This window comes from Pinus tabuliformis, chromosome 8 (genome assembly GCF_031772625.1).
Source record: "Pinus tabuliformis cultivar Carrire ecotype Pingquan chromosome 8, CPIR1, whole genome shotgun sequence".
In the NCBI taxonomy this organism is placed as follows: domain Eukaryota; kingdom Viridiplantae; phylum Streptophyta; class Pinopsida; order Pinales; family Pinaceae; genus Pinus; species Pinus tabuliformis.
In genome coordinates, this window is record NC_142294.1 from 419,603,374 (window position 1) to 419,615,652 (window position 12,279).

Here is a 12,279-nt window from a genome sequence, read left to right on the forward strand (position 1 = left end):
CCTTGCTGATGTAATAGGAAGGACATCCTAACCTTCCAGATGATATAGTTGGAAGCTCCCTCCAACCTATGTTGATCTCTAAGCCCGATTATGGTCATTTCTGCAAAAAATTGAACTGGGATGGAAATCTCCTTTCTCCTGCTCGGCTGCTAGCTCTGCTATTCGCACCCCCTTTTGGAGTGAGAAAAACTACCTGTTGCTACTGCCCGCTGCAACTGGAAATATTGGATTTTTGAACTAGAAACCCTCTGAGAGAAATCTTCCTCTTTGTGTGCACTTTCTCTTCCACCGGACACTGATTCCACTCTAGCAATCTACTGAAAAACTCTTCTGCACCCGGCAAGAAATCTGCTAAGAGAAAATACTGATCTGCTTCACCGAAATTGCTTCTCGGCTTCACTATTGCCTGCTAGAACTGCTACTGAGCTCTGCGAATTTTTCTACCACCTGCACTAGAAAAATCGAACCCTCTGCCTAGCAGTTCGGATTGGCTGGCCAACCTCAGTGCAAATATGGAAATCAAACTACAGACTCCCTCTGAATTTGGAATATTTCTTCCTTCTGCTTCTGAGCTTTCTATTTGATCAAACTTGCTCTAATTCCATGTGAAAATTCCTTGAAATGCAGCAACTGGAATTAATTCTCCTAACTAATTATTCAGTTTATTAATTTTCTGATTAATACTGAATTAATCACACTGTAACTTCTTCACAAATAAAAATAAATGTTGCAGAAATAAAAATGTTGGAAATTGAGAAATGCTAACACACAAAAATTATGAGCCGATCTGTAGCTTCTTGCTGACGTGAGAAATGGGCACCATGTAATTGCTAGTAGAATTTTATGATGTAAACTGTATACAGAGCCTACATAAGAAAGTGGCACTTGAAGCTTGAAACAGAGCATTCCTGTCCCTTCCCTTTCCTTTTTTTTTTTAAACAGTAACTGATGGATTATACTAGTAAAATCTGTGCAAATACACAGCAGAGTTACAGATTGGAGTCTGCAGCACCAACTTTTCCAAAAGCTTTCTTATAGAGGGCCTGTATTTGACATGCTCTCTTATCCAGGACAAAAAACAAAATAATGTAGAGGTCTATGGTACACTCATTTTGACTATTCATGTTGATACATCTCGTGCATTTGAGAGTTATATCTTGCTGGTTGTAAGTTTTTTCTGCATTTTTTAACACACAAACCAGTGGGTCAAGTTACAACAAATAATTAAGTCCTCCACCTCATCCATAGACTTCATTTATAGCACTAGTCTTCATTTGGTTGGGTAAGGTATTAAATTGGAATCCTTCCATATCCTTTTTGGAGGAAGTTGGGCTTAAAGAGTGGGGATTTGGGCTATGATGACAGTGTGCCCTCATCCTGTGTATGGCAATCATAGTAGGTTGCACGTGCCTTAACAATCCTGCTAAATTGATAGGTAATAGGTAGGATCATATCATCAATGCTTTTTGACTTCATGGTTAACCACCATTGTCCAGGCTTTGATTGTCGTCAATGGCTTTTGACTGTAGCCGACCAGGGAAATTATGTAAATATCTGATTGTGGATTTTTTTTTTTTGTTTTTTGTTTAACTAGGCTATTTTTGGTCATATGTAACTTCAAATGTGAAACAAATTCAAGTCAAGAAAATGGTTCACAAATGTGTGCAAATAATAATAATAATAATCTAATTTTAAGGTCACGGCCAAGCTAGGCACCAAGTTGGTGTATGCGATTGTCTTGTTTGTGGGACAAGGGACCTGCCTCCATGCAGCGATTTGACTGCTAAAGTCTACGAATCAGTGTGCTCAAATTAGGATTATAATAATAATGGTAATAATAATAATAATCTAATTTTAAGGTGATGGCCAAGCTTGACACCAAGTTGGTGTATGAGACCCCCTTCTTTGTGGGACAAGGGACCTGTTTCCGCACAACGATTTGACTGCTAAAGTCTATGAAGGTGTACATACTCTACATCCTCTAGATTTGAACATGTGACCTTATATGAGGGAACACATGTTCTTAACTATTAGGTCCACTCAAGCTATTGAGTGAAAAATGTATGCTTGTTAGAAAGGTAATTGTTATATTAATATATTACCATCGTTTTGATTAGCGAATATTAGTTAAGTTAGCATGCTAATAACTTATTTAACAAATATATTGCAATTAATTTTATAGTGGAATTTACAATGTCTAGACTCTTTAAAGGTTCTAAAACATATTTATGGCTCTGAATACAAATTGGATGATTCCAAACTGCATGAAATCAAGTCATTTTGGCCCCTTTAAAGGTTCAATTTTTTAGGTTCAGAGAGTTCAAGCCAGTAGATATGTTTGAGTCAAAATTCTGGTTTATTTTCAAATGCTCAATCAGAGACAGTAAATGATTTTGAGATGAAGTTGCAACTTCCTTCTTACACGGGTTTTTAGCAGATAGGAAAATTATTACTCTAGTTGGAGGGCATTAAACCACCTTTTACTGAAGGCATGTGTTGACAATATAGTCAAACTTAGATTTTTCAGCAAACTCTGCACTGGTGGCTGCATTCCCTCATGATTCATGAATGTTCAATCGTAGTATCATTTGAGGGCTGAAAGTAGCCTTAATCTCCTGCTTGCATTGTTGATTGGCATGCACCTTACCCACTTACTTTTATCCTTCATTATTGTGTTATATTATCGTTTTGTGCTGGGAGTATTTGAAATTGAAAAATATAGGATTAAAAAAATAGTTATTACAGGGAATGGGTGCACATCCAGTGGACTGCATTTAAATACAATAACCTTTTGTGGATTTTATTCCAATTGTTTAATGCAGTATCATATGCCCAAAGACAGAAACAAAAGAAAAACAGCTGTACTAAAATCTGATTTCATGTCTTTGCCATTGTTTTGGGTTTAATTTGTGTTATCTTGTTGCTGACATCATGAGCTTCATCATATTTGTTATTACCTAAAGTCCCTTTTCTTCTTTTTTAGGGCTCACTACAATTTACATTGGCAAAGACCTGTTCGAGTCTCAAAAACCTTGAAAGGGTCATGCAATATCACAAAAGTAAGAAATTCATCTGGAGCACAAGAAGCAAATATGGAGACAAAAGTTGGTAAAGAAAAATTTCTCGTTGACTGTGGACCTGATCAGCAATGTGTCCTTGGTAGGTTTTGGAAATATTCTACTATTATGATTCCTCTTTCTTACAGTTTCTTTGTAGTTTATATTGCAATGTAAAGAACATTTCATCATCATTTGTTGCCAGAAACGACAAGCTCTGGATTTATTTGAGAAAATAATGTTCTTATGATGTCTCTGTTTGAGATTTTGAAGAAGAATCGCCTCCTGAACTTTGAATTGTTTTAATAGTCATGACCCATTCTTTTAGCAATTCTCTACTGCGATCTTGGGGTGTGTTCTTTTCATCTGTGTTCTGCAACCCATAACGCCTTAACACTATATTATTTTCCTATAATATGCACTGAGGAAGTGGATAGGAGGAATGTGCAGTAAATCTTATCCTAACTGCACAGCTCATATTCTTGGTTGTTTATTATCCTCTGACAGGTTTGCATTTGATCAACAGAGGAGGAGATTTCCTGCCATCCCTCATCTGCTGTTTCTGTCCCCGAGTTTTCTTCCTTCTCTTCATTTCCAAGTTTCAATTTAGCATTTGTTTTGAATATTGTAACATTATTAATCAGAACAATATGAATGGAATTATTATAAGCCATGCCCTACACAATCAACTAAGCTCATTTAACGTCTGTATTGCAATGCATGCCCCATTCAATCCGTCAAGGTCATTGAACGTCTCTATTGCAATACATGCCCCATTCAATCAGTCAAGGTCATTTATATTTCTTTCCTGCAATCTTTATCCCATGCACTATGCAGTTGAGGAAACTAGACAGGCTGCCATTATGATGATGTCATGAATGCAATACTTTGCATCTGTCTTTGCACACTTGCATGGTGAAGTTATCGCCCAGATAAGATAAGATAATTATAATAAGCACAACCACGTTAGAAATTGGGGTTAATGTATGCCTATCAATTTATTTTCCCCCTTTTAAAATTAATGGCTCTAGCACAACCATTCATTTTATAAACGCACGTATTCACACGATGCCATTTGTTATTTGATAATTTGCATGCTAATTTCATAACTATATTAGGCAAATGCAAAAAGGTAAACATTTATTGACATGATACCATTGGTTACTTGATAATTTGCATGGTAATTTCATAATTGTATTAGGTAAATGTGAAAAGGTAAACATATATTTAGAGATGCAAGCTAGTTAATATTTGAAATTCCATCCATTTATGTAGAGGAGACGACAATAATATGCGAGCATCTTTGATTTATGACCATAAGATAAAAATTTGGATTAAGAGAGAGATTAATCTGTCAATGTTCAATAGGAGGGACGCCTATTGGCATAATTAATGTCTGATGAATGACCACAAAAGTAGGTCAATTGGATTGAAGAATACACCTAGTATGAATACAATGTGGGAGTGCAAGCACAACTCGTGGAACTGTTGAAAATATATAAAGAAGGAAACTGACATAGCTAATCTATAAAATAATTCACGACAGACAGATCTTAGTTCAGAAAAGCTTTCAGTAGATATCTAGTCTTCAGGCCACTTCATCCAAACTTTGTTTGATAGAGCACATAAAAAAAATACCTATTTCCTAAAAAGAAGGTTTCACCTTAACTTGCAGAGTTCTGATTGTATTTGCTGTATATATGTACAGGTTTATTGTTCTGGTTATAACAAGTGGACAGACTCTAATATTGGCAGGGGGTATTGTGGCACTTGGAAAATTTGATGCTCTGCACGTTGGCCACCGTGAACTGGCAATACAGGCTGCAAAAATAGGGGTGCCTTTCCTTTTGTCTTTTGTAGGAATTGCTGAAGTGCTTGGCTGGGAGAATAGGTAATCGTCATGCCTGTTTGATGTGTTTTATTTTTATTTTTGAAATTCATTCAGTCTGTTTTGAATTCCATAGAATACAATGTGCCAATTTCATATAACAGAAACTAAGAAAATTTTTCAATGCCTATTGATAAAATATATCAATGCCCATGGATGATGAAGTGCAGTCAATGCTCCATGTTGAATTTCCACGACCTTGGGTCTAGGTTAGAGTCTTAAAACCACTGATGCTACCAAACCAAGAATCTCAACCATAAACTACTTTGCACAGCAGAAATGTAAAGCAGTAAATCACATGTGCACAAGTATACACAATTTATTAACAAAATTGTACAATTACCAATTTTCGTTATATAAAACCAAATCTGAATAATACAACAGTCTATGGTATACAAGATACAATGACAAACTTCGCTGCAGCTTCTATGTTGTATCTTGTCCTGCGGATTCTTCGCTTCCGTACTGCTCACTAGCTGCCCCTTAGCCCCATCGAGACTCCAGGAGGGCTGCCACCTAACACTGCTGCATGTCACTTCTGCTGCATGTACACGGACTCATAAATATCCTCTCTGGGTGGGCCTCATTCCCGAGCTTCAATCTGCCTTCTAGTAGCCTCTTTCGTCCATCAAAGAGCTACTCATAAGGCTACAATCTTCACCCAATCACGCACCAAACAACATCCTTCTTGTATGCTGCTCTAGGGCTACTTTGGATAGCCAACACACTGCCCTCCAATCAGATCAATGACACCCAATCCAATTGTTGGAATTTCTAAGTCTGACTCGTTGGAAACCCTTCATGCACTTTCTGATTTATTCCTACCTACTTGTTTTGTTAATTAACAAGTTATTTACCATGTAAATACTGGAAATAAATACAAGTACATGATCAACACATTACAGATCATCAACCGAAGGAAACATAAACAAGCACACAAGTGACACTGTTGTTTTTGGACTAATGTCCCCGGAAATACCCAATGCGAGAAAACCGGTGCAACTATCTGAGGGTTTGATTTATTAAGCAGTTTTAGAATACAATCTGGGTGCCAAATCCGCTCACTCAACAGAGAAAAATCTTGGCAGTGGTACCTCTCTACTTGAAAGCATATATTCCGGCTGAAACCTCGGATAAACACTCCGGCAGCTCCACAACTCCAATCTGCTCCACAAAACTCCAGTGTCAGCCTCTCTCCGGCCCAACATTAGCCCAACATCACTCTGGCTTCGCCTGCGTCAGCCTCTGGAGGCATTGCGTCAGTGCTCTGGCCCTTTGCATCACCCACGTTGGCCCTCTGAGGCACTGCGCAGCTCCTGGCTAGCTCTACGTGAGCCCTGGCTAGCTCTGCATGAACCCTTGGCTGCTTTTGCGTCCCTCTCTCTGGCTATTGCGCTGATCCTCCCGATGCTATCTCTGCCTCTCTGCTTTTGTATTCACTACCCCTCAGCTACAACTCTAATTACTCTCTCAACTTTCTCAGCAAACCCAGCCCCAAAAAGTTGAAATCTTGATCTCTTGGTGTGTTCTCCAAGTGACCCTCAAGCCTCCTCTTATACCTTTCTCGTTGACAATTCAACGACTGAGATTAAGTGCCTAATCAACGACTAATATTAACTCTGGTTTGATCCATGACTTTTGGATCCTTCTAACACAGTTTTATATTAATTCACATTAATACTTTATTTTCCCTAAGTTTAGACTTAGGGACTCCATTAAAAATATTAATTATTTTAATATCTCCTAAACTGTTTAGAATTTGCCCAAACCATTTCTGAGTATTGAAGATCTTACGTGCTTTAGCCTCTCCACCAATTTTCGTGGCTAGAGCACATCCGATGCTACCCCAAATCAACACTCCCTCTTAGTGAGGATTGTGCTCTAGTAATACTCTTTACTAAGCATCACCTTGATCATTCGGCATTGGTTCCTGTGCTAATGCTAGGCCTGCTGCCCAACATCCCCTGCACTGCTGCATCATGTACAGCTACCCATGGCCCTGCCATTGATACTGTTGCATCTGTACGACATCCCCTCTCATCATATGCTGCCCATAGCACTGCCACTGCTAACTGCTACACTGCAGCTCAGTTACTGAGAATTAAGTCACTGATCTATCAACTCTGACATCTCTGTCAGGCTAGAGACACCCTCGATGCTGAAACTCCCTCTGTCGCTGACAAGTGCCCCTTCTCTGACCTCTGCGCTGCTGCAACAACTCCATTCATCTCGCACTGCTGCCTCACGCTGTCCTGGGACTCCTGCACTGTAGCTCCCTCTGTCGCTCCATTCGCATCCGTCTCTACCGACATCCACTAGTCCTACTACTCCTCTTCGGGGCTCCCATAGCAAGGTATAATCCAAGAGGTTGGGTACCTCAAGGATCCTACCCCTCATCGCCTATAGTGCATCTGATTACAACTCGATTTCTGCCCACTTTCGCTCAAGTGACGTGTGAGCACTCATGGCACAGTCATCATCTGTCTCCACTTCCTTCTCCGCCCTTGCTGGTGGTGCAACCTTGGTTTCGGAAGCCTCTCCCTTGCTCTTCTTCCTTGGACACTAGGTCGCATAATGACCCAGTTCCCCACAGTGGAAGCATTTGAACTTGGAGAGGTCCTTCTTCTTTTGTTTCTCCTGCTTTCCCTCATATGCTAGGGCAACATCCACCTCCTCCTTCTTGATTTTGACCCCCTTGCCACTGCTTCCTGCCTTGGTCAGCCTTCTGATCTCTTCTTGGTGAAAATCCACCCACATTTCCTCCCAATCTGGAAGGGTTGCCCTACCCAGTATGCTCTGGGCAAACACCTCCCAGTCTTCAGAGACTACGTTCAGGGTTGTTCTCACCATCAATTCTTGATCCGACATGGCCCCTATGGAAGTTAGCTGATCCCGGATCTCCTTTAATCGACCGCGGAAGGCGCTGATTTGTTCTCCCTTCTGCATTTGGTATGACCACAACTGATTTTCTAGTAGCATCTTCCTCTGCACGGAAGTATGCTGATACAATTTCTTTAGGGCCTCCCACCTCTCATTTGCGGTGTCCTTTTCAACAAATATGTGGTACTACATGGTCCTTGACCTCGTCAAGGTTGATGCTCTTGGCCCTCGCCATTGCCTCCTTGTACTTGTCTTTCTCAGCTGGGTCAACTGAGATCGCTATCGTCTTCAAGGTGAAGTGCTTGACACGATTCCTGTCTTGAACGAACAAGATTCTGGCCTTCCAGACTATGAAGTTTGAGGCTCTGTCTAGTCTGTCTTGGTCTCTTACTCCGTTCACTACCATCTCGCTGCTCCTCTACTTCCCTCCTGAAAGTTTTCAGTGTGAGTCCCTCTGAGCCTCGATTTCCCTCTTGGAAACCCCTTTGCCAATGTCGAGATGCCCCCACTCCGATCTTTAATGTAGCTGCACCACTGATCTAGATTTCTTGGCTAGAAATCCTTGGTAGCAACTCCCTCCTCCTTGGTCTTGCCCTGTTAGGTATTGTTCTGACTACAGTACCCCACAAGCTTCACTCTGCAACTTACCCAAAGCCTCCTAAGCTCCAACAAACTGAAGGTTAGAGCTTCTAGGCTCTGCGCAATCCTGGCACCATCAAAATCCGCACCTCCTGGCCACAGGCGTCAATCCTTCCTGACTAAGAAAGATGACCGGGCACTGCGTAGGTCGAGTCTACTCCCCTCTGCCACTGTGCTGATCCTCTTCCCAGCTCAAACTGGATGGCGCAAGCACTGCATCACCCCTTCCTTGTTGCTTCTCTTCTATAGGAACAACTTCTGTCACTCGGGACAATTGTTTTTTGCTACTGCTGCTTTGCTCGGTTGATGTCCTCAGTTCTCTTGTGATCTGCAACCATGCTTCGATACCATGTTGGAATTTCTAAGTCTGAATCGTTAGAAACCCTTCATGCACTTTCTGATTTATTCCTACCTACTTGTTCTGTTAATTAACAAGTTATTTACCATGTAAATACTGGAAATAAATACAAGTACATGTTCAACACATTAAAAATCATCAACTGAAGGAAACAGAAACAAGCACACAAGTGACACCGTTGTTTTTGGACTAATATCCCCGGAAAAACCCAATGCGGGAAAACTGGTGCAGCTATTTGAGGGTTTGATTTATTAAGCAGTTTCAAATACAATCTGGGTGCCAAATCCGGCTAACCCAACAAAGAAAAATCTCGGCAGTAATACCTCTTTATTTGAAAGCAAATATTTTCGCTGAAACCCCATATAAACACTCCGACAGCTCCACAGCTCCAATCTGCCCCACTAAACCCTAACGTCAGCCTCTCTCTGGCCCAGCGTTAGCCCAACGTCACTTTGGCTTGGCCTGCGTCAGCCTCTAGAGGCACTACGTTAGTCCTCTGGCCCTCTACGTCACCCACGCTGGCCCTCTAAAGCACTGCGGAGCTCCTGGCTGGCTCTGCGTGAGCTCTCGCTGGCTCTACATGAACCCTTCGCTGCTTCTGCGTCCCTCTCTCCGGCTACTGTGCTGATCTTCTCGGTGCTATCTCTGCCTCTCTGCTTCTGTATTCACTGCCCCTCAGCTGCAACTCTGATCACTCTCTCAACTTTCTCAACAAAACCAGCCCCAGAAAGTCGAAATCTTGTTCTCTTGGTGTGTTCTCCAAGTGACCCTCAAGCCTCCTCTTATACCTTTCTCGTTGACAATTCAACGGCCAAGATTAAGTCCCTAATCAACGACTAAGATTAACTTTGGCTTGATCCATGACTTTTTGATCCTTCTAACGCAGTTTTATGTTAATTCACATTAATACATTATTTTCCCTAAGTTTAGACTTAGGGACTCCATTAAAAATATTATTTATTTTAATATCTCCCAAACTGTTTAGAATCTGCCCAAACCATTTTTGGGTATTGGAGATTTCATGTGCTTTAGCCTCTCCACCAATTTTCGTGGCTAGAGCACATCCGATGCAACCCCAAATCAACACCAATCACTGCAAGATTTGCTCCTAGTTGGAGTTTCTTCACATCCAAGACAACTCTAACACTTGGCTCACACAGGCTGCTAGAAAAACCGATCCAAAACAAGTCAAATCTTTGACCCAACACAAGACACAAATGCTGCTCCAAGTCTGTAGTATTGTTGTTATGACAATGACTAGTTAGGGCATCATAGGCACACTGCAACAACCCTAATCAAGCACCCAAACAACCCTTAATCTCTGCGGCCCTACTAAGGAAGAGTCCTCCACATACGTACTGCTGTTCTAGGCACAAATCTGCCCCAAAACTTCTCCACGTTGTCCCTATTTTGAAGTGGTTAGGCCTGCGGCCTACCACAGTCCCATGCTGTCACCTACAACCCACTCAAAACAAAGTTCCCTTACCTCGTTTGTTGCCCAACAAACCTGCGTTGACCTCTGTTGAAACTCGACCCTCTAATAGCAGCTCGGATGCCCTTGAACGAGCCCTAAAACAGTGCCCAACTGCCTCGCTGTCCTTGCCTCTTTGCTGCGTCCTCAACAAAACCTGTTGCTCCCTTGACCGAGTTCTTGTTCACCTTAAACAAGCTCTTGTATTGCACTTTTGGATGCTAAAAGGAATCTCATTCACCCTTTATTTATACACCAATAAAGGGGCTCCACGAATTCATGAAGATGTGAAAATTCTATCACTGTAACAACTGATTTATTTTACCTACTTATTTCCCGATGAGTTATTTATGAAAATCCTTCAGTAAGCATTAAAATAAATTCTGCTGCAGATATCACATCATAATACAGAAACAAACACAATGACACATGCACAAGAGTTAACACATCAACACAAATATTTTGGACAATCAGTTCTCGGAAAAACCCAATGTGGAAAAACCGGTGCAACAAGGGAGAATTTTATTATTCATCAATTCTTCAGTACAACTGGGTGCCAAACTGGCTTACCCAACAGAGAGAAAGTTCTTCAGCACTTCCCCCAGTCTCAACATCAGCCTGGCTGACCTCTGTGTAGCTCGCAGACCCTCTGCATCAACCCCTGCCTCTCTACATCAGCACTGGTTCTCTCTGCGTCACCCACATAGGCCCTCCAGTGACTGCGCAGTCTGCAGCCTCGGCCTCTGCTTGAGAGGCTCTGCGTCTTCCTCTCCAACCTCTGCACTGTTCCCCTGGTGCTGTTCCTGACTCTCTATTCTGTACTTTCTGCCTCCTGCTGCTCTCTAGACCACTAGTTCAAATTTTTCAACTAACCCCGCTCCAGAAATCGAACTGACTTGTCTCCCTCAGTATGTTCTCCAACTGACCCTCAAGCCTCTTCTTATACTTTTCTTGTTGGTCCTTCAACGATCGAGATTAAATCTCTAATCAACGGTTAAGATTAGATTTGGCTTAATGCATGACTTTTGGAACTTTCTAACCCAGTTTTATATTAATACCCATTAACCCATTAATATTTTATTTTTCCTAAGTTGAGACTTAGGAACTCCTTTAAAAATATTAATTATTTTAATATCTCCCAAACTGGTTAGAATCTACCCAAACCATTTATGGGCCTTGGATATCTCATGTGCTTTAGCCTCTCCACCAATTTTCATGGTTAGAGCACATCCGATGCTACCCCAAATCAACACTACCTCTTACCAAGGACTGTGCTCTACTAATACTCCACATTGAGCATTACTTTGATCATACGACATCGGTACCTGTGCTGATGCTAAGCCTCCCTACCCAACATCCCTGCACTGTTGCATCCTGTACTGTTGCCCATGGCCCTGCCACTGCCACTGCTGCATCTGTACGGCAGTTCCCTCTGCATCCGTGCTGCTACTGGTCCTTCTTTCCAACAATGCATCTGCACTGCAAACTCCTCATCATTTGCATCGTGCTACTGTTGACTGCTACTGCACTGCAACATCATACCCATTTTTGCTACTGAAATGGATTCTTTATCATCCCCATCTTCTCCCTGAAATAATCAAACTTGGTTCTTCCAAGGGCCTTGGTAAGGATGTCTGCCACTTGTTCTCCTGTAGGAGTGTAGCTCAACTGTATAGCCCCTCGTTGGACACAGTCTCTGAAAAAGTGACACCAGATATCAATATGCTTTGACCGATTGTGAAACACTGGATTCTTAGAGAGCTTGATGCAACTCTGATTATCACACATGATCTTGGTCGCCTCCATCTTTCTTCTGAATAGGTTCACAAGCAGTTTTCTAAGACATATGGCCTTGCACGAAGCTGTGCTGGCAGCCATATATTCTGCCTCAGTTGAGCTCAGAGCCACGGATTTCTGTTTCCTACTACACCAGGAGGTCATTCCTGATCCAATGTTGAAATAGTACCCAGAGGTACTTTTCCGATCC

General features: G+C 41.7%; 1 protein-coding gene across 3 annotated transcripts in view; it reads left to right on the forward strand.

Annotated features, from left to right (window-relative positions):
• LOC149235846 (FAD synthetase, chloroplastic-like) overlaps positions 1-12,279 on the forward strand; it is a 177,288-nt gene that overhangs the window by 125,991 nt on the left and 39,018 nt on the right. For 2 of the 3 annotated variants that reach the window (XM_089372252.1, XM_089372251.1), the window contains exons 3-4: positions 2,984-3,159; positions 4,812-4,947. In XM_089372252.1, coding sequence (XP_089228378.1) covers positions 3,093-3,159; positions 4,812-4,947 — 203 coding nt within the window. In that variant the 5' untranslated portion in view covers positions 2,984-3,092. Of the gene's footprint in view, positions 1-2,983; positions 3,160-4,764; positions 4,948-12,279 lie in introns of all 3 variants that reach the window. The other variant, XM_089372253.1, reaches the window with a different exon arrangement.